At 59.0% G+C, this 21,707-nt stretch overlaps 1 protein-coding gene across 2 annotated transcripts; it reads left to right on the forward strand.

Annotated features, from left to right (window-relative positions):
* Window positions 1-6,922: 6,922 nt before the first annotated feature.
* Window positions 6,923-21,461, forward strand: TNFAIP2 (TNF alpha induced protein 2). 2 transcript variants are annotated; one of them, XM_007987935.3, is made up of 13 exons: window positions 6,923-7,482; window positions 10,347-10,729; window positions 11,054-11,690; window positions 13,870-13,984; window positions 14,131-14,253; window positions 14,444-14,544; window positions 15,193-15,291; window positions 15,780-15,903; window positions 16,819-16,941; window positions 17,403-17,558; window positions 17,723-17,844; window positions 19,262-19,394; window positions 19,840-21,461. In XM_007987935.3, the coding sequence occupies exons 2-13, from the start codon at window positions 10,372-10,374 to the stop codon at window positions 19,969-19,971; spliced, it is 2,223 nt and encodes a 740-aa protein (XP_007986126.1). In that variant the 5' UTR covers window positions 6,923-7,482; window positions 10,347-10,371; the 3' UTR covers window positions 19,972-21,461. The 2 variants fall into 2 exon arrangements, with proteins under 2 accessions (XP_007986126.1, XP_007986127.1); XM_007987936.3 differs by lacking the exon at window positions 6,923-7,482 and adding an exon at window positions 7,582-8,279.
* The last annotated feature ends 246 nt before the right edge of the window (window positions 21,462-21,707 follow it).

Genomic DNA, 21,707 nt, shown 5'->3' on the forward strand with positions numbered 1-21,707 from the left:
GTTCCTGCTTTCTCTGGACTCAGGGCTAGCATTTCGAATCAGCTTCTGGACTCATACACCTCTGGGCTGGAATCCCAGCTCTGCACCTTCCTAGCTGTGTGTCGTTGTGTGAGTTACTCCACCTCTCTGGGTTCCGTCTCCCTGTGTAAACTTGGGAGCATTACACAAGAAAATGCAAGGGTTGGCTGGAGGAGGACCTGGCTCTCCGAGAGCATCCTCCTGCCTGTGGCATTCATTGTTATTTACCTGCACTACCTCCTTTAAGCCATCCCTGCCAACCCTCTGAGTGTGCCAGCGCCATCTCCAGGAGGTCCCAAGGAAATGTCACTGTCCCAAGCAATGTGTGGAGAGACACAGCTGCAAGCAGTGGAGTGCCAGGGCCCAGGTGGTCTCCACGCCTGAGCCCACAGAGGGATGCCCTCCTTCTCCAAAGTCTGGAAGTCAGAGCTCCTGGCCGTCTGGCAAGAAGGGGGCTCCCAGAACCTGGGCTGGAGGCAGTCACAGGGCCTGCCTGTTTTTTGAGCAGCCTCTGTTACAATAGACAGATGTGAGCAGGGCAGAAGAGCACCTAGGAATGTCATGCGACCATCAGGTGATAGGCAGTTGTTACACTGTCTCTCTAAAATAATAATTGGTCGAACCAGCACCAGGAAAAGGCAGTCTCCCAACATAGGTGTTTCTTCTACATAGAAGCACCCAAAACGAGTGATCAGCAACTTCCCGGTAAGATCTCAGGAGTCGGGTGAGTGGGCTCAAGCATAAGCACTAAGAGGCAAAATGGCAGAGCTTAATTGGTATATGACCTTCCTCGGGGAAACCCTCGACAGTAAGGGAAGAGCGCCTCAGATGAGCACGTGCACCACGTCAGTACACACACCGCGCATGCAGCCCCTCCCAGGTGCTGGTAGGCCACGGCGGTGCATGTGGACAGCCCAGCCCAAGGGAAGAGTCTGGAGAAGGAATGCAAGCTCCCCCCACCCTGGGAAGTGGAAGCATGTTAATGTATAAAACCCCACGTCAAAGGTCCCTTGAGTCACCTGCTTGGCCTTCCAGGTGTACTTTCCTTCCTTTCATTCCTGCCCTAAAACTTTTTTTTTTTTTTTTTCCTGAGACAGAGTCTCACTCTGTCTCCCAGGCTGGAGTGCAGTGGCACAATCTCGGTTCACTGCAACCTCCACCTCCTGGGTTCAAGCAATTCTCCTGCCTCAGCCTTGCAAGTAGCTGGGACCACATCTGACTAATTTTTTATTTTTAGTAGAGTCAGCGTTTCAGCATGTTGGCCAGGCTGATTTCGAACTCCTGACCTCAGGTGATCTGCCCGCCTTGGCCTCCCAAAGTGCTGGGATTACAGGCGTGAGCCACTGTGCCTGGTCGTGTTTTTTTGTTTTTGTTTTTTTTTTTGATAGGGTCTTGCTCTGTAGCCCAGCTGGAGTGCAGCTGCACGATCTGGGCTCACTGCAACCTCCACTTCCCGGATTCAAGTGATCCTCTCACCTCAGCCTCCTGAGTAGCTGGGACCACAGGTGCCCACCACCATGCCGGCTAATTTTTGTGTTATTATTTTTATTATTTGGCAGAGGCAGGGTTTTGCCATGTTGCTCAGGCTCCTTCTCTAAAGCTTTTAAATAAACTTTCACTTCTGCTTTGAAACTTGCCATGGTCTCTCACTTTGCCTTAGACCTCTCGGTTGAATTATCTTTTCTGAGGAGGTAAGAACTGAGGTTGCTACAGACCCGTATGGATTTGCTGCTGCTAACATACTTTGGTGCTTCATGACTTGGATACAGTCCCTCCTGGTAACACCTCCCCTCCCCTCCTGTTCCCTCCTCTCTCTTCCCCTTCCCTCCCCTCTCCTCCCTAACTCCCTTCCCGGAACAGCCCCATGAAGTAGCGCTGGGCTTCCCAAGAGAGTTCCTGCCACGTGATTGGCCTCTGTCACTGGGAGAACCCTGCATAGACTGTGGCTCTGCAGCTGTTTTCCTGGAACTCATGCCGACTCTGAGTAGGGCCCGTGTTCTATAGGAACCCCGGGCAGAAGGGACCAGAACTGAACTTGGGCATTTTGCATCACTACCAGAGAGCTGTGGTCAAAGACTGGAGTTTTAGGAGAGCTGAACTTGGGGAGGAGAGTGGCTGCTTGCAGCCGGCATAGAGAACTTCCTATGCCCATGAGTTCCGCCAGGACCCACTCCTCCAGGGAGCCCTCCTACACCACACTATTTGGAAGGCTACTGGTGTTGGGGTCCTGCTGCCCCATAGGCCCTGCTTTCTCTCCCTTTGCCCTTCTCAAGCAAGGACAGTGGGCCAGGCTCATGGAATAGCTGCAGAAGCCATACCTCATCAGGCCTCAGTTTCTCCATCTGCCAAATACGGAAAGGAATCCTTGGCCCGGCTTCCTCCTAGGAGGAAGGGGAGGGGCTATCAACAAGTCCCACAGTGTCCCGTGGGGCTGGAACGGGGCACCGCCTGATGGTGCGTGTCTGGGCTGCTGAGGGTCCTCATGCCGCCTCCTTTGCAGGAGGGGATATGCCGTGAGAGTGGCTCCTGGTCAGCTGTCCTGGCCATCCCACAGTCCCGGAGGAGGTCAGCAGACTTCAGCCAGGGTCTCATGAAGCTGCAGGTGACGTTGAGTGAGCCACTGCTCCTCTTGGGGAAGCCTGGGTGGCAGCAGGGATCCCAGCCTTAAGGCCTCAACCTCTGTGCCTGCTTCTCTGAGACTCAGTTTCCTCATCTGTCAACAGGGGACACAATGGCCCCACCCCATGCATTGAGTAGGGCATCCCCGGGGGAGCAAGAGAGTTTCGGGGCTGGTGACAGCCTGAGAAGTGAAAGGGAGAAGCAGAGTGAGTGTTGGGGTCCTGGGAACCAGGGTTAGGGCAGCAGGAAGTGCAAGTCATCATGCAGAGGGAAGTGGTCCCGGGATGCTGGGGGAGGGGCTAGGTGACCCACTTTGAGGTCAGCAACACTCTTGTGACCAAGGCTAGCAGCTGCAGCCATGCCTCTGGCCAGGCCCAGCCACCTATGGGCCCTCTGCCCCTCGTGATCACCCACCACCCTGGGCCCTGCTTCAGGTTGCTCTCCCTCCTGCCTGCCTTCAATGCCCTTTTCTTCTTCTTCTTCTTCTTCTTTTTTTTTTTTTTGGAAATGGAGTTTCACCCTTGTTGCCCAGGTTGGAGTGCAATGGCGTGATCTTGGCTTACCGCAACCTCTGCCTCCCAGGTTCAAACGATTCTCCTGCCTCAGGCTCCCGAGTAGCTGGGATTACAGGCATGCGCCACTACACCTGGCTAATTTTGTATTTTTAGTATTTTGTATTTTTAGTAGAGACAGGGCATCTCCATGTTGGTCAGGCTGGTCTTGAACTCCCAACCACAGGTGATCCACCTGCCTCAGCCTCCCAAAGTGCTGGGATTACAGGCGTGAGCCACCATGCCCGGCCCCAACTGCCCCTCTTCTAGAGAGCTTTCCTCTAGGTGCCTTCAAGAATGCAGAGAGAGCCAGTAATGCGCCTGCCTGTGTTATTCTCTGGTCCGTGCTAAATCGGCCTTTCCTGCTGCCCTACGGGGCGCAGGTGGAGGTGCAATTAATGGACTAAATGAGGTAATGAAAAAGATTGAGACAATTTGTTTTCAAGATGAAAAAGGAGTGGAGGATAGTACCTCCCGTTTCTGCATCTAAACTGCTTGGTCTGGAAGTCCTGTCTTGTGTCTGACTTAAATACATCAAGATGAATTTCAGACGTTGAGCAACGTTGGAGGAGAAGCAAGATAACACTGTGCTTCGTGAAGGGGCTCCAGCTTCACCACTGGCTGGCACATGACTGGACCTCTCTGTGCCTCAGTCTCCTCATCTGTAAAAAGAGGAGAGTTAGTGCCCACTTCATTAGGTTGTCCGATGAAATCGGCTAACGTATACAAAACATTTAGAACAACGCCTGGCACTGGTGGAGATCAACAAACGTCAGCAGTCTACCCAAAAGAATTGAAAGCAGGAACATGAACAGATATTTGCATACTCGTGTTATTTTGTTTGTTTGTTTTTGTTTTGAGACAGGGTTTTACTCTGTTGCCCAGGCTGGAGTGCAGTGGTGCAATCATGGCTCACTGCAGCCTTCACCTGCCAGGCTCAGGTCATTCTCCCACCTCAGCTTCCCAAGTAGCTGGGACTACAGGTGCACCCCACAACACCCGGCTAATTTTTTGTATTTTTGGTGGAGACAGGGTCTCACTATGTTGCCCAGGTTGGTCCTGAACTTCAGAGCTCAAGTGATCCACCTGCCTGGGTCTCCCAAAATGCTGAGATTACAGGCGTGAGCCACCGCGCCCGGCCTACACCCATGTTTTAAAGCAGCGCTGTACGCAGCAGCCAAGAGATAGCAACAACCCAGTGTGCACAGAGATGAATGGATGCACAGTGTAGCCCATCCATACAATGGAATATGATTCAGCCTTAAAAAGGAAGGGAATTCAGCCGGGCGCGGTGGCTCAAGCCTGTAATCCCAGCACTTTGGGAGGCCAAGACAGGCGGATCACGAGGTCAGGAGATCGAGACCATCCTGGCTAACACGGTGAAACCCCGTCTCTACTAAAAACTACAAAAAACTAGCCGGGCAAGGTGGCAGGCGCCTGTAGTCCCAGCTACTCGGGAGGCTGAGGCAGGAGAATGGTGTGAACCCGGGAGGTGGAGCTTGCAGTGAGCTGAGATCCAGCCACTGCACTCCAGCCTGGGTGACAGAGCAAGACTCCGTCTCAAAAAAAAAAAAAAGAAGGGAATTCTGACACCTATTGCCACATGAATGCATCCTGAAGACATTATGCTGAGTGAAATAAACCAGACACAAAAGGACAAATGCTGTGTGACTCTATTTATTTGCAGTACCGAGAATAGTCAAGACCACAGAGACAAAGGTAGAGTGGTGGTTACCAGGGCCTGGGGGAGAGGGAGAGGGGTGTTAGTGCACAGTGGGTAGAGTTTCCGTTTTGCCAGGTGGAGATTTCCGCAGGTGGAGGGCGATGTTGGTTGCACAACCCTGTGAATATACTTAACGCCACTGAACTGTGCGCTTAAAAGATTATAAATTGCATGATGTATATTGTACCATAATAATTTCTAAAAAGTCAGCTGTCGTTGCTCTGGCAGAGGGAAGGGAGGGACGTCCCGTGTGTCCTGGCCTCTGAGGCCCTGGGTTGCGTGCGAGGAGCTGATGGTGGCTCCTGGCCAGGTGCTGGCACACTCGCCTTCTAGGCTAAATGGGGAGGTCACTGCCAGTCTGTTCCTCTCCCCGCCAGGCAGAGGCCCCGCTCGCTGCCCCTGGCCTGTGCCCTGGGGAGCTGGGGAATGGGACAGTCGCTGGCCACTGGTCGTAAACATCCCCACCCAGCATATGGGATGCTGGCTTCTTGCTGGGGTGGAGTCCTCGGCTGGCCTTTGGCTCCTCTGGAAGTGCCTGGTCTCTTGGGAACTGTTTTCTGCATCTGCGAGAAGAGGGTAAGGACTGCTCCTGCCCTATGGGCCCCATTGGGTGTCATCCCTTGGCCCTCCATGCTGCCCCATTTTCAGAAGACTTTCTTTGTCTTGAGAACTTCACGCATGTGACCATTGACCCTCATGCCTGAGCTTAGAGAAGGGGAGTGACTGGTGCAGACAAAAGTCCAAGGCAGCAGCCTCATTTCCCAATCCCCGGCCGGTGCTCTGGGTGGGCCACTGCCGTCAGCGGGTGACAAGGGTGGCAGCCCCTCCTCAGCCCTGCAAAGCCTGTGCAGACCAGGGGCTGCCTCCAAGGGGACAGTAGGGCCTAAGGCCTGACAACGCCCTCCTGGCAGATACAGACTTCCAAGCAATTTCCCGATCTGCTTGGGGCTGGGAGCGGGGGGTGGGGGGTGGGGGGTGGGGGGGTGGGGGGGGGGGTGGGGGGGTGGGGGGGGGGGTGGGGGAACAGAGTCTGGCAGGAGAGTCTTGTGGGGATTGCACAATGAGGCCACAGCAGCCAGCCATGAAGGCAGCCACGGGCCAGGGCCCCTCAGCCCGTATCCCCATCGCCCCTGTGTGGATGAATTCCATCTGTGCAGTGCCGATGGAAGGACCCTCCCAGCCCCGGGACACTGTGGCTCTGTGGACTCATCTGAAAAATGTCATCCCTGGAGCCCTAGGAGAGAAGGGGTGGGGTTGGCAGCCTTAACGCCCCATCCTGGCGGCCTCCTGCATCCGCTCCCCCACAGGTTCCCCAGAGACAGGATGGATGGCAATCCAAGTGCAAACCTGGCGCTTGGCCACCACCCTTGAAGAGGAAGTTCTCAGTTCCCAGGGCACCCTGAACCCACACCGCCCCCACTCCGCTGGCCCCCCTGGTCCTGGAAGACCTGTTGCTAGGCTGGAGACGGAATAGCAGAGTGAGCAGGGGGCGGGGAAAGAGGCCAAACAAAAGAGGGGAGGAGCAGAGGCCCCAGTGAGGCAGGAGGGAAGCCCGTGCCCAGCGGGAAATTCCTAAATGACGGGGGCCTTTCCAGAGGGCAGAAATTCCTAGCGTGTAAAATAAGGAAGGAAGTTAATCTCCAGTGGGTTCCCTTCACAGCCCCCTTCCATCCTCCCCACATGCCCCACCTCCACATCTCCCAAGACAGACCCTGAGAGACAGTTTGGATGGGGAAACAGGCCTGGAAACGGAGGCCTGCGCGGAGTGGGCAAAGTTGACTTGATGATTAAGACGAGGCCCTGGAGTCTGGGCCTTGGACCCCTCCCCTTCTGCCTGTTCCAGCAGCCTGTGGGTCCAGCCCTAGCCCTAGAGGGAGAAAGGCTCCAGTGGGAGTCCCGTAGGCCTGGCTAGGAACCCCACTCCGCTGCTTTAAGCGGTGCGACCCGGGTCAGCCACTTCACCTTTCCGCATTTACGCATTTCAAGCAAGGCTTGACGACGGGAGGGGCTCAAGGCCCTGTGCACAGCCGCGCGGCCAGCACTCCGGCCAGCCGTGTAGCCCCCTTCCCCTTAGGGGGCCTCCTCCGGGAAGCCCCTGTGCCCTGTCTCCTTGTGGCCGCGGTGATACCGGAACACTTTAGAGGGGCGGCTGGGGGAGTTGGAGTGGGAGTGGCGCTCCCGCAGCTGGAGCAGGTCTGTGACGCAGGAACGCGGCCAAGCGCGCCCCTTCCAGGCGGCCTATCAGGAGCCGTCGTCCGACAATGACCCCGCGCCTGACAGCCCCGTCCTTCGGACTCCCGAACTCCACATACCATGCGACGTGCTGCCAGCCCCCCGCCCCTGCCCGGCTGCTGGGAGGAAGTGACCGCGCCCCGCATCCCCCGCTGGGCAGGCCGGGCGCGCCCGGCCCCCGGGACGCAGAGACACAGCCGGGCCGCACTGGGCCTTGGCCTCCGCCCGCGGGTTTTCCGCGGTTGCGGGGGGCGGGGCAGGCGGGGCGGGGCAGAGTCTGCGACTATTTCAGGCCTTGCGGAACTGGGTCCAGGACAGCGGCGGCCCGGCCAGGACACGGTAAGTGACCTCCGCCTCCACGCGTCCATTCCCCGCCGCTCCGCGCGGCTCCTCGCCCGCCCCGACCCCATGCCCCGCTGGATTCTCCTAGGGAACAGCCTGTCGCGGCGGCGGGGACCGGACCGGACTGGACGCTCCCAGGGACCCTGACCTGGGGCAGCCCCGCTGCCAGGGAAACTGAGGCCCTGGCGCCCAACGTCCGCGCGTCCGGGCGCACAGGCGCCAGGGCTGGCGCTCGCTGCGGAGGGCCGGGTCCTGCCAGAGGCAGGGAGGGCGGGGCTGGGGCAGTCACAGGGATCTCCCCTCCATTAGCAGCAGGAAGGCCCCAGGTCCGGCGTTACTCTCCGACCGGGCGACACAGGCCAAGTCACTTCCTCGCCTGTGCCCGGTTGTCCTCATCGGGGGATGGGTCCGCCTTCCACATCCTGCCCAGGACTGAAGGAGCCGGGCCCAGCGAGCTCCCGGGAGGCGCGTGGACATCAGGCGTGTGGCGGGGAAGGCGAGCCAGACCAGTGGGCTGAGCAGAGGCAGGGCAGCGGGAGGCTGGGGGGCGCTGTTGAGCCACTGACTGTGACCACACTACGAGCCTCGGAGCAGGCCCCTTCCTGCCTCAGTGGGCCCAACCAGCGGCAAGGCTTAAAGGAACGCCCCTCCTCCCCTTCCCTCCTGGCTGCACCCACTCGCTGCCGCCTGCAGGACAGACTCAGGACACAGGAGACTCACCCCCACTGAGGCCCAGATAGGCGCCCAGCCCTTGGCCGCGCGGTTTGGCCACATCCCCTCAGCAGCACTGTGAGGTGGGTCCTCATCCCCATTTCAAAGATGGGGAAACTGAGGCTTGTGAAGGAAGGAGGTGTGCAGTGCACGCACTAGTGAGAGGTGTGCTGAGCCTGCACGGAAACCGTTTCTTTCCAAGGCACCAGCTGCCTCGTAGAGCGGAGACCTGGGATGAGGCCCAGAGGGCTGCAGCAGGACCTTCAGGTGCTCTGGGGTTTTGTGTCACAGAGGGGAGAAGTTGGCGATGCTATGAGTGTCCTGCGGGAGCTGCGCCTGGAGGTGGGACAGAGTCTAGTACATGTGGAGTGGGACAGGGAAGGCTGAGGTGAGGCTGGCAGGAAGCATTGCTAGTAAGGGCCACCCTCCCTCACTCCAGGCAAATGGCAGAGGTGGGGCCTGGGCACCCAGGGTGGGGCTGAGCGGCCCTGCCAGACAGACCAGCTCCTGCGGGTGCTTGGCATGCACCTGAGAGGGGCTGGGAAGCGAGGTTGGGGCACTGGGTGGGGAGCAGAGGTGCCCCATGGCCTTGCCCCTGAGGCTCCCTGGAGCATGCCCCTCTTGGTCCTGGAGTGGAACGCGCAACCCAAATGGCACCAGGGAGGCCAGTGCCATCCAGGAGTGTGGGACTTTGCCCAGGGCATTGGGTGAGCATGGCAGGAGCTGGGGGTGGGAGGAGCCCAGGCTTCCTGTCCCTCAGGCGGCTCTGGCCAAGCCCCTCCAGGATGGGGACAGGGTAGTGGGGCTGGTGGAGGCAGCAGGGCCATGGGAAGAGTCTGATGGACCCAATCTGAGCCCCCATGGCTGCTGTGCTTGGGGCAAACACCTCCTACTCAGCCTCAGTTTCTCCTTCTGGATGGTGGGTCATCCTGCCTGCCTTGCCGGGCTGTTTCAGGGGTCACTTGAAGTTACCGTGATACATGAGACAAGGCTGCATGCATTTCATTTTGGGGTGGGTCAGACAGGTGGTGTCATGATTACAGGTCACCCCAGTTCTCGGGGAGGCCCAGCCCCTGCCTGCTTCCCCCTTTCCGGTCAGTCATGGTCTTCTCCAGTGGACTTGGTCTTGCTTTGACAATGGTCAGGTGCTGGGCGGGGACTTGGGGGAGGCTCAGGTCTTGCCTCTCTGGATGTAGCTTGCAGGACAGCTGGGGATGTGGAGGCAGGGGGAGAGCTGGGCTCTGGGACCAGGTGACCTGAGTTCCAAACCCAAGCTGTTCACCATAGGGACAGTTTAAGCCAAAGTAACACCCTTCCAGATGAGAGAAAGGAAGAGATGGGATGGGCACCCAGGGAGGCTGCAGAAACTGGAAGCTTTTGTGATGATGCTATCATCCCATATGGGAGCGGGCAGAGGGGGTGGGAGCCAGGAAGCCTGGGTTCTGGACCCTAATTGCTGTGTGACTTCAGGCAGCCCTGTGACTTGCTGAGCCCCTTGCCCCCAGTGATGTGTGAAAGGCTCTCTGAGGTCCCACCCACTGTGACTTCTGTAGACCCCAGTCAGGCTCTGCCTGCTTCGTGGCCCAGCCGGAGCAGCTGTGTTTCTGTGACCCCACCGCTGGATCAGAACTGGGCAAGATGGCAGAGGGGCTGGGTCTGGGCAGGGGGAGGCTGGTCTCAGGCCAACTTCTGGTGTTCTAGACCCCGGCATGTCCCTGACCTTTCTGGACCTCTGTTGCACTCTGTCCAAAGGGACAGAGCACATTCCCCGCTTCTTCCCTAGGGTCCCGTGGGATCCGGGGGGGTGTTCACTCCCTGCTCCCTGCCTAGAGAGTGGGCTGTCAGGGAAGGATTTGCCCAAATAAAGTGAAGGCCCCCCTCTGTGTGGCAGGCTTGGCGTCCCCAGCCTCTTCCCTGCTTCTGGGGCTGTGAAGTATTGGAAGGGAAGCTGTGTGTGGTGAGATGCTCATGGCCAGGGAGGGAGTATGGTTGTTGGTGCTCATCTGGGCCAGGAGATGAGCAGAGCCCTGGTGGTCCAATGGGTGAAACAGACTGAGGGCACTCAATGCAGCCAGCACAGCTGTGTGCTCCGGCCTGGGAGCCAGGGCCGGTCCATGGTGACCACTGATGCCTTCACCCCCACCCCACAGGAGCCTGCAGGCCTGAGCCAGGGTGATGCTGAAGATGATGACCTTCTTCCAAGGCCTCTCGGGCCATCAGCCTGTGCAGGGCACCCTCGACTTCCCCAGAAGCCCCCAAAAGTTGCCGTCCACATCAGAGGCAGAGTCAGAGACCTCCATGTCAGTGGCCTCCTCTGAGGACCTGGTGCCACCCCTGGAGGCTGGGACAGCCCTATATAGGGAGGAGGAAAAGACAGTGAAGAAGAAGAAGGAGAAGAAGAAGAAGTCCAAAGGCCTGGCCAATGTGTTCTGCGTCTTCACCAAAGGGAAGAAGAAGAAGGGTCAGCTCACCTCAGCGGAGCCCGAGGGCACAGCCAGGTCCAGGCAGGGGCTGGATGGCCCGCCCCCAACAGGTGCGCTGGGACCCTGGGCTAGAGCTAGTCTGGGGCCTGGACGGGGTTGGCGCTCATCCGCGTGAGTGAGCCACTTGCACAGTGGGCCGGCAAATGGGGTTGGAAGGCGCATCTGTTTCTCTGCTTTCACCTGTGCCCCAATCTGCGGGGCTGGGAGGGGAGAGACCAGGCTTTCAGCCCAGTCCGGGACACCGACATCACCCTTTAGGGTGTTGGCCGCCGGCCCTGTGCGCGTCTAGGGGAGGACGGTCCCGCCGGGCGCTGGCCGCCCCGCCCGGTGACCGGCGGGCTGGGGCCGGGGCTGACGCGACTTTCCCGGTGCAGTGGAGGAGCTGAAGGCGGCGCTGGAGCGCGGGCAGCTGGAGGCGGCTCCGCCGCTGCTGGCGCTGGAACGGGAGCTGGCGGCGGCGGCGGCGGCGGGCGGTGCGAGCGAGGAGGAGCTGGTGCGGCGCCAGAGCAAGGTGGAGGCGCTGTACGATCTGCTGCGCGACCAGGTGCTAGGCGTGCTGCGGCGGCCGCTGGAGGTGGCGCCAGAGCGGCTGCGCCAGGCACTGGCCGTGGTGTCGGAGCAGGAGAGCGAGGACCGCCAGGCGGCGGCAGCGGCAGCGGCGGCAGGGCCGGGGACCTCGGGACTGGCGGTCACGCGCCCGCGGCGCTGGCTGCAGCTGTGGCGTCGAGGTGTGGCAGAGGTGGCCGAGGAGCGCATGGGCCAGCGGCCGGCCGCGGGCCCCGAGGTCCCCGAGAACGTCTTTTTGCACTTGGGCCGCACCATGAAAGAGGACCTGGAGGCCGTGGTGGAGCGACTGAAGCCGCTGTTCCCGGCCGAGTTCGGCGTCGTGGCGGCCTACGCCGAGAGCTACCACCAGCACTTCGCGGCCCACCTGGCCGCCGTGGTGCAGTTCGAGCTGTGCGAGCGCGACACCTACATGTTGCTGGTCTGGGTGCAGAACCTCTACCCCAAGTGAGCGGGCTCGGGGCTGGGCCCGGACCAGCAGGGAGGGTGTCCTCTGTAGGAGGGGTGTCGAGGTGCCGCTGGCAGCTCTTAGTGAGGCTGGTGCTTACAGAGTTTTGAGTCGGAGAATGCAGGGGTGGGATTTGGACTCCCTGGGGCAGAGCCTGGACAGGCAGAGACTGGGCCTGGACACAGGGATAAGGCTGGGGCTGGGTCAGCTTTGGCAAAATCCTTAATTTCCTGGGCCTCAGTCACATTCTGCTGTTGGGGAAACTGAGGCACAGAAAATGGTAGGGATTTCATTCATTCACGAGCGCCCAGTCTGAGGAGGGGGCAAAGCAATCAATAACCATCCAGAGCCGGAAGGGCTGTGGCAGCAGAGGCCAGGCCCCGTGCAGAGCATGGGCCCAAAGCAGGCCTGGAGAAGTCAGGGAAGCCAGCCTGGAGGAGGTGAAAGCCAGCGGTCCTCTGAGCCGGGGAATCAGGCCAGGAGGCAGGAGGAGGGGTGATAGGGCACGCGGGGAGGAAGGTGAGAGGAGGGTCGGTGCTCCTCAGCATCTTCAGGGCACTCTGGAGCTGAGCAGAGCTTGTGAGAATGTTTGGATTTATCGGGCAGGCTATGCGGGCACCCCCAGGCATCAGAGTTCAAGGGCCATGTGTCTTGTTAGACCCCCATTGTGTAGGGTTACCCTCTGAGCCCACGGCAGAGCTGGAGCCCCTCAGGTGGGAGGCTGGCTGTGCAGCTGGTACCCCTGCTGAGCACAGCCTCAGGCATCCCCTGACTCCATGGATCCCTGGGCATGCCCATCATTCACATGGTCTGCCTAGGGAGAGGCTTACTGCAATGTGGAAAGGCCCAGGGCAGGGGAGTCCAGGGGCTGTTATTCTGGGGCTTGGCCACTGCTGGCCCCAGATGCTAGCGTGAAACTTCAGGAAGGAAGCTCAGAGGTGTAGACAGTGTGGGCAGTGTCTGCTGTCTCGGGGGCCTTTGGGGGTCCTATGGGCTCAGTCACTGTTGAAGCATCAGCCTCGGCACAAGGATAGAGAAAGGGTCCAGTGGGGAGGGTGGGAGAGGGGTCAGCAGGGCATAGGGGAACTGGCACAGGGCAGGGGCCGTGGGAGAGATAGCCCAGCCCAGAGCCAGTTCCCGCTTGCTCGTCCTGGCTCACCAGGAAATGCCAGGCACCTGCACCCCTGCCTGCCAGTCTTCCTGTCCCAGTGACCTCGGGGTCTGCTGGCCTGGGGTTAGCAACAGGCAACTAAAGCCAAGCTGGGCATGGAGCCCTGGTGAGAGGGTGTCCAGGGGGGCATCATTGAAGCCTGTGTGCCAGAAATGTGGGGAATGGAGGGACACAGCTGCATCTGGATTGGGTGAGGGGCAGAGAGGTCATTTGTAAGCCTCTAGGCAGACAAAGGCCCCTTAGGAAGTGCCGGGGCTGGGCAGTGCCCTGGGAGCTCTTAGGAAGTGCTGGGGCTGGGCAGTCCCCTGGGAGCTCTTAGGAAGTGCCAGGGCTAGGCAGTCCCCTGGGAGCTCTGGGGCGCTGCAGAGGCGCCAGGAGAACGAGCCGAGATGCATCTGGGGAGCAGTTTGGGGCAACCCTTCCTGCCCATTCTGGCCTACTCCTGGGATTGGGAGGTGGCCGGGGCTGTCGAGATGCCCAAGACCTGCAGGGTTGGAGCGCAGTGGGCTGGAAGCTGGCTGGATTCCAGGGCTGCTGTGACTAGGAGCAGGGTTTCATCTGGGTGACAGGTAGCCTTGGAGCAGGAAGAAGATCAGATCTTAAAGGCGGCTCTGGCTGCTGGGTGGAGCAGGAATTGTTGGAGGCAAGGGAAGGAGCAGAGAGGCCGGGAGGAGGCTGTTGCAGTGAGCCAGCGGGAAGCTGGTGGGAGCCGGCCAGGGCGCCAGAGTGGCGTGAGGCTGCCGATTTTGGGGGCTCTTTTGGAGCAGGACCTAATGGGGATGGGTGAGAGGGTCAGAGGAGGCATGATGACTTCAGGGTTTCTGTTCCAAACCAAACTAAGTAGATGGAGGACCCATCATCTGAAATGGGAACAGGAGTGGGCGTGCGGGAGGGTGTGCTGGGCAGTCTGGGCCTGCCAGAGACTGAGGCTGAGGGCCTGGGCTCTAGCTTGAGGGGTGGTGCTGATTGGGTATACCTGTCCTCATGCCAGCCTCCCCTGCCTGCAGTGACATCATCAATAGCCCCAAGCTGGCGGGTGAGCTACAGGGTGTGGGGCTCGGGAGCCTCCTGCCCCCCAGACAGATCCGGCTGCTGGAGGCCACATTCCTGTCCAATGAGGCGGTGAGTCTCCACCTGGGCCAGGGAGAGGCAGGGAGGTGGCGCAGGAGAGGCTCAGAGACAGGCAGGACGTGGGCAGGGAGCTTGACGGGTCTTCCAGGTGAGCGAGGTGATGGATAGTGCCCCAGTGACCTGCCCTCCTCCGCCAGGCCAATGTGAGGGAGCTGATGGACCGAGCTCTGGAGCTAGAGGCACAGCACTGGGCTGAGGATGTGCCTCCCCAGAGGCTGGACGGCCACTGCCACAGCGAGCTGGCCATCGACATCATCCAGGTACTGCGATCTGCCCCAGGGCACACGTACCGCCCGTGCCCGTGCACGGGAAGCGCCATGCACAGTCCGTCCTGTGTGCATACCCATGCCCACCTCGGGGCACCCCCTCTGTTCCAGCCTGTTTCGTCCCTACCCCCTGCCCCCTTGTCCAGGTGAGCCCCTGCTCAGCTCTCCCAACACCACCCCGCAGATCATCTCCCAGGCCCAGGCCAAGGCCGAGAGCATCACGCTGGACTTGGGCTCACAGATAAAGCAGGTGCTGCTGGTGGAGCTGCCTGCATTCCTGAGGAGGTGGGTGTGTGCCCAGGATGGGGTCCCTGTAGCCACCTCTCTCAGAGCCACGGCCCCTCCCTAGTGCCTCAGGTGGGGAGCTGAGCTGGCTCCCCGCCCTCCACCCCCGTCCCTGTCATTCTGAGCCAGGAGTTGTTTCCCACTCAGCCAGGGCACTGAGATCCTCAGGTGGTCTGACCTCCACCAGGATTCAGTGTGGGAACCTCCTGCGCCCACCCCATCAGCAAAGCTCTCAGCAGAGCAGCCTGTAGCTTCCAAGAAGATGCCTTGCGAGGGACTAAGACCCCACCACCCCTTCACACAACAGTCCCAGTCTCCACCACTCGAATTTTACCTGCTGTCTCCCTCTCAACCTCTGAGCGCTTCTCCAGCCAACCACACCCTCACTCGTACCTGGTCTGCCAGTTCTAGAGAGGGCCTGGGAGAAGGGCTGGGGGCAGCAGAGATGGGCTGGTACCCTCTTCAGGAGCCCTGGCCTTAGCTTGTGAAGCCAGTTCCATGATGCCCAGGGACTAGTGGCCCCTCCCTGGGCTATGGGCAGCCAGACAGAAAAGTGAACCCCAGGAGCTGGCCTGGAGGGCGGGGAGGCTGCTGCTGCCGTCCCAGCGTTTGGGCTGGTCCTGAATGTGCCCCTTCTGGTTTCACCAGCTACCAGCGCGCCTTTAGTGAATTTCTGGAGAGAGGCAAGCAGCTGAGGAATTACAGGGCCAATGTCATTGCCAATATCAACAACTGCCTGTCCTTCCGGTAAGAGTGTTGGGAGGGGCTTGCGGGAGTGGGAGTCACTCGGCAGGCAGGAGAGGGGAGCTGGGAGGTGGAGGGAGGAGGAGCTGCTGAGGTCAAGAAGTGGAATTCAAACCAGCAACATGTGTGAGGACGCCAGGGCCTGTAGCACGAGCAGCAAACATTTCCCAGGTGCTGGCTGGGGCAAGCACACAGGCAGATGTTTCAGCCGTTATTTTATCCTTAAAGCAACCCTGTGAAGTAGGTGTAGTGATCTGTCTATTAGGCAGATGGGCAAATCACTGGAGAAGACTAACTTGCCCTCGGTTACAAGGGGATGTGGTGGAGGAGTGTCCTGAGTGCGTGGAGAACATGGATGGGAGGACTTGATCCCACAGAGAATGGGGAGCCATTGAGGGTTCTAGAGTGAAGAGAGGGGGCTGCCTGGCTCCCTGGGTACGGAGCTATAGGCTGAGCAGGGCTGGGATGACCTCTCTGCCTCCACCTTCTAGGATGTCCATGGAGCAGAAGTGGCAGGTACCCCAAGACACCCTGAGCCTCCTGCTGGGCCCCCTGGGTGAGCTCAAGAGCCACGGCTTTGACACCCTGCTCCAGAACCTGCGTGAGGACCTGAAGGTAGTGGGAACCTCTTGCCCTCAGGAGCCCAGTGTTGGGGGACCCAGGGAGGGGCTGGGAAGTGCCCCTGGGGAGGAGTGGCAGAGGCAAAGATGTGGATACGACGCGCTCCAGGCCTGTGAACGGCACTGCGAGCCAGCTCTGGTGCAGCGGTAATGCCCGTTTGGGGACCCTGGTAGGCTCTGAACTCAGCCCATCATGCCCTGGGGCTTGGCCTGAGAGGGGCCACCTGGGGCTGGGAGGGCCTGGAAAAGTTTCACTGCCCCTCCCCAATTCAGACCCAGCCCAGCCCCAAGCCTGCAGACATTTTCCCTCCAATCCCTGCAGCCCCTCCTGTCTACCCCTTCCCCGCTCCTGACTCCCAGCGACTGAGGCTCAGGGTCATCGGCAGCCAGGGTCACATCTGTTATGGGCCAAGAAATCCACAGAAAATGCTGTGAAAACAAGCAGATTCTTTAGCAGGGTGTAAAGTGGGGGTCTCTTGAAAGGAAGGGGAGAGGTTCTCTGCCTGGTGTTAGGGGCTAGTGGCCATGAGTGGCCTGAGTGTGGTGGAAGCCCTAGCAGTGACCCCAGATCCCTTGGCACCAATCTCCCAGCCCCAGCCAAGCACAAGGTCTTGTTTATGAAGGAATTTATTTATTTAAGAGGCAGTGGACTTGGCCTCCGGGCCGGCAGATAGGCTCTCCTGGCTCCTGAGCCGCAGCTGGGTGACCTTGGAGAAGGGTGCACAGAGCCGGCTCCCACTTCCTGTCTGTGAGCGGGGATGTGAGGTTGGCCCGGGTTCCCTGGGAGTCCTTGAGTACCCCCCGTGCTCCGCCAGGCACAGGTGTTGGTGTGTGTCTGTGTCTGCGTGTCTGCGGCTGGCAGCCCTTCCTCTCCAGGGCGTGACCAGACATCCTGCCTCTCCTGTCTCAGCCGCTATTCAAGAGGTTCACGCACACCCGCTGGGCGGCCCCCATGGAGACTCTGGAAAAAATCGTCACCACCGTGGACGTCAGGCTGCCTGAGTTCTCAGAACTGCAGGACTGTTTCCGGGAGGTGAGGAGGCTCTGGGCTGGTGGCTGGGCCTCGGGGAATGGGGGCAGGCCGAACACGCACACTAGCATGTCTGTGTACACTCACTCACATGTGCTCACACACACACGTGAACACGCACATATGAACACGCACATGTGAATGCACAAGCATATGAACACACACGTGAATGCACGAGCATGTGAACACACGCACGTGAACACATGCACATGCAAACACACACATGTGAACACAAGAGCATGTGAACACATATTGAACACACAGGCACATGTGAACACTCACATTTGAATGCACGAGCATGTGAACACACATGTGAACACACACATGTGGATGCATGAGCATGTGTGCAGTCTTTTGCTCTGGCATCTGCCTCTCCCTGGAGTCCTGGCTACAAGGCTTCAAGGGAGGTGGTGAGCTCCCCATCAGCAGACAGCTCACACGCCTCCGGCTGCTTGCCCTCCCAGGAGCTCATGGAGGCCGTGCACCTGCACCTGGTGAAGGAGTACATCATCCAGCTCAGCAAGCGGCGCCTCGTCCTCAAGACCGCTGAGCAGCAGCAGCAGCTGGCTGGGCACATCCTGGCCAATGCTGACACCATCCAGCACTTCTGCACCCAGCACGTAAGCCCCTGCCCACCTCTCCCAAGCTCCTCTGAAATGGCTGCCTCTTCTCCCCTAGCCCTTTCAGGGTCGGAGATAGGCCATTGGTGCCTCTCCAAGCCCAAGGAGTTGCTGACCCGAGCCTCTGGAGCCCTGGGTCCCTCCAACCACACCTACTCCTGCAGGGCTCCCCGGCAACCTGGCTGCAGCCTGCTCTCCCCACACTGGCAGAGATCATTCGCCTGCAGGACCCCAGTGCCATCAAGATTGAGGTGGCCACTTATGCCACCTGCTACCCTGACTTCAGGTGAGAGCATGGGGCACCTCAGGACCCCTGTCACATCACTGCGGCCAGGGCCTCACAGGGCTGGCTTTGGAAACCCAGATCCTGGCAGCTGCCCACGTGCCAGTCACTGTGTGAACCTCACCAGGGCCTCACTCTTGTGGCCTTCACCACAGCACTACGAGGCCAATCCTTTTTCCATTGCCATTTCACAGAGGAGGCCCGGAGAGCTCCCAGGGTGCCTCCAAGGTGACATGGCTAGTTAGTGTCTGGCTGCATGGCCCGTACTCTTAGCTTTGCCTGACGCTGCCTCTCAGAGGAGACTGAGACCAGAGAGGCCAGGTTCACCCAGTCTGGGGGGGCCTCTGGGCCTGGGCCCATGTGCTGGGACCAGGGCTCATATTCGGGAGTGGAGGCTTAGCCCCTGGCTGCCTGAGGCTCTGGTGGGCGAGGGACATTGTTTCTTTCTGGCTGGGTCCTCTGACATGTTAGGTAAGTTTGAGTGGCTTTTGACGGGGTTGACCCCAGCTTAGCCAAGTCCAGCCCCTGTCTGATCCATTCCACCCATCCATTCATTCACCCACCATACAAGCACCCATTTACTCACCCACCTGTTCCTTCACCCATCTGGGTATCTGTCTATCTTCTCACCCATCCATCACCTGTCTACCCATCCACCCACCCACCCACCCACCCATCTATCCATCCATCTATTCATCCACCTACCCATATAAGCACCCATCCACCCGTCTACTCATCCATCCATCCCTCCACGCATTTAGCTATCCATCCACTCAACCACCCACCCACCTACCCATCCACCCATCCACCCATGCATCTACTCCATGTGCCCATCCCTCCACCCATCTAGCTCTCATCCATCTGCTCATCCACCCACCATCCATCTACCTATGCCACCAACAATTACAGAGAAGTCAGCTAGGTGTCAGCCTCTGTTCTAGTTACCAGGATGCAATGAAGTAACAAGAGAAGCCAGGTCTCAATCCTTCCTTAAGTAGCTCACATTCTGTTGAAGGCCAGCAATAATAATGACATAATCAGGCAAAGAAAAGACAATTACAAGTTGTAAATAGGGTTTAATCAAGGTTCTGAATAATAGGAGGTGCTGACTTTAGAGAGAAGAAAGCCTCTTGGGGGTGGACATCTTAGCGGAGACCTAAGGGGTGGGAAGAGGTGGTCGTCTCAGGGCCTGGGAAGAGCATTGCAGGGGGAGCAGCCTGTGCAGAGGCCTGACACAGGCTGGGGCATGGCTGCTCTTGGGACCGTCAGGTGGAGTGCATGGGCGAGGCAGAGTGAAGTGCAGCCCCCTCATGGGCTAGGCGTTGGCTGTGGGGCCCTGTGGCACTGGCCAGGAGTGCAGGGAGCTGGTGAACAGGGCTGTGGGTGACAGGCTGGGCTGACGGGATGCTCTCTTTGCCAGCAAAGGCCACCTGAGCGCCATCCTGGCCATCAAGGGGAACCTATCCAACAGTGAGGCCAAGAGCATCCGGAGCATCTTGGATGTCAGCACGGGGGCGCAGGAGCCCTCCAGGTCCCTATTTTCCCTTATAAAGGTTGGTTAGCTTTTTCTGTGGCCTGACCTGCTTGTGAGTGCCCAGCACACCCCACTGGGAGCTGTTAAGAGCAGCACTGGCTCTCGGCTCCTCCCGGGTCTCCTGTGCTCTGATGCTGCTTCTGCCTAGCCCTGGCGGAGGTGCAGACCCTGTCAGCTGGAACTGGACAGACCTTGGTTTGTTTACATGTCCGATGGGGGCAGGAGCTCCCATTACGGGCAGCCAACCAGGTAACACCAAGGACTCTTTGTAAACAATAGCTGATCGTGTACACGCAAGCAAAGAACCAGGAGGGAGAGTGTGCCAGGCTCAGGGATCCCCGGCCACCTCTGTCCAGGGCCCCTCCACCATCAGCCTCATGACTGTCCTCCTGGCGGGTGGGGACGAGGGCCCTCTCCGGCTCCCTGGAGACAGAGGCCGAGCCTCACCCGTCTGCCCTCTGCAGCCCAGGGCCGCCGTGAGCTGGGTTCAGCAAGGCTGGAATGGAAGACAGAACTGGAAGAGAACGAAGGAAAAGATGAACTCTTATCTGGCAGGGGCCTATGGGGTCCTGTGTTGTGGCCACTGCCAGCATTAGACGTCATGTCCAGATGGCCCCACGGCCCCTACTGGCTGGCCCTGCAATGGGGCCCTGAGCCCTCCCTCTTCATCCCCCAAGGCCTCAACCAGAGGGTAGTCCCCCAAGACCTTGGTGTCCACTACAGAAGGGCCCAGGACCTCCTGGGTCATCTTAGGCTCCCGCTTCCCAGAGGCAAGGACAGGCCCTGGGGGTGTCTCTGTGGGCCCTGCTACCCAGAAGTCTGGCTGAGGTCTGGGCAGGGGCAGGGCAAGCTTGACCTCTCACCTCTGACCCTTTGGCCTCTGTATTTATTTCCTGTTGCCGTGACAGGTTTCCACAAACTTTGTGGATCAAAACTTGGTCTTCCAGTTCTGCGGGTCAGAAGGCTGACCCGGGTCTAAAATCTGGGTGTCGGCAGGCCTGCGCTCCTGGAGGCTCTAGGGGAGAATTGATTTCTGGCCTTTTCATTTTTCGAGGCTATCCATACTTCTTGACTTCAGGCTCCTTCATCTTCAGAGCCAGCTGTGGGTAGTTGAATCTTTTTCCCATCACCTCATTGAGGCCTCCCCTCTCCTGCTTCCCTCTACCCCCTTTTTTTTTTCTTGAGACAGGGTCTTGCTGTGTTGCCCAGGCTGGAGTGCAGTGGCCTGGTCATGGCATCAAGGCTCACTGCAGCCTGGACCTCTGGGTTCAAGTGATCCTCTTGTCTCAATCCCCTGAGACAATCCCCCACGCCCAGCTACATACTTTCTGTGGATGCAGGATCTTATTCCGTTGCCTAGGATTGTCTGGAACTCCTGGGCTCAAGCGATCCTGTAGCCTTAGCCTCCTAAAGTTAAAGTGCTGGGATCATAGGCATGAGCCACTGCACCCGGCCTGCTCTGCCGCTTTTAAGGACGCTTGTGATCGCATTGCGCCTACGCAGAGAACTCAGGTCATCTTTCTATTTTAAGGTTAGCTGATTAGCCACCTTAGTTCCATCTGCAACTTTAATTCCCACTGGCTGTGTAACCTAACATGGTCACGGGCTCTGGGGACTGTCACATGGACATCTTTGGGAGGCCGTTCCTCTGCCCACTGCAGCCTCGTTCATCCCCTGCCCTGCAGAGCACCTGGCTGTACCCCAGGAAAATGTGAGCTCGTTTTCCTGCTCGGCTTGTGCTACCCCTAAGGCCCTGCTCCTCCCTGGGCCTGAAAGTTCCTTCTCAGCCCCACAGGGGGCCCTTCAGACTCAGGCATGACTCAGGCCTTCTGATGCCTCTGCAGGGCTGAGGCTGGGTTTCCGGCGGGCTCTCTTGGCTCCGTCCCCTTTCCCCAGGTACTGGCTTACAAAGCTGTGGCCAGAAACTGGCCCGTATAGATGATGCCCAAGGTCTTTGTACATTTGTAGGAGTTAGTGTGTTTGATATTGTTAATATAATAATTATTTTTTATAGTACTGCTTTTGTATGTATGTTAAACAGGGTCCAGGTTTTTATAGCTTGATATAAAACAGAATTCAAAAGTGACTGTGGAGTGGTTTATTTTGGGAGCTGAACAATGATGGGGGGCCTGGCCGGGCAGCCTTAGCAGCTTCGTGAGCCTCTTGGGGTCTGGGCAAACCCTGTCTACCTAGGCTGTGTGTCAATCCTCAGCCTGTCCCAGCCCCCAGAGCAGCTCCTGTGGTCCAGGCAGGAGATGGCCCACCAGCCCTCACTGTGAGCAGGAGCTTTGAAAGTGTCTGCCTGTAGGGCATGGCCAGTCACTTCACCCTT

The sequence above is a fragment of the Chlorocebus sabaeus genome, chromosome 24, assembly GCF_047675955.1.
Source record: "Chlorocebus sabaeus isolate Y175 chromosome 24, mChlSab1.0.hap1, whole genome shotgun sequence".
Taxonomy (NCBI): domain Eukaryota; kingdom Metazoa; phylum Chordata; class Mammalia; order Primates; family Cercopithecidae; genus Chlorocebus; species Chlorocebus sabaeus.

Excerpts from the sequence above, each read along its gene's own strand:
- TNFAIP2 (XM_007987935.3), top strand. The coding sequence starts at position 10,372 with ATGCTGAAGATGATGACCTTCTTCCAAGGCCTCTCGGGCCATCAGCCT. Across the intron at positions 14,545-15,192 it reads CTGCCTGCATTCCTGAGGAG|CTACCAGCGCGCCTTTAGTG; the intron begins GTGGGTGTGTGC and ends TGGTTTCACCAG. Across the intron at positions 17,559-17,722 it reads AGCACTTCTGCACCCAGCAC|GGCTCCCCGGCAACCTGGCT; the intron begins GTAAGCCCCTGC and ends CTACTCCTGCAG.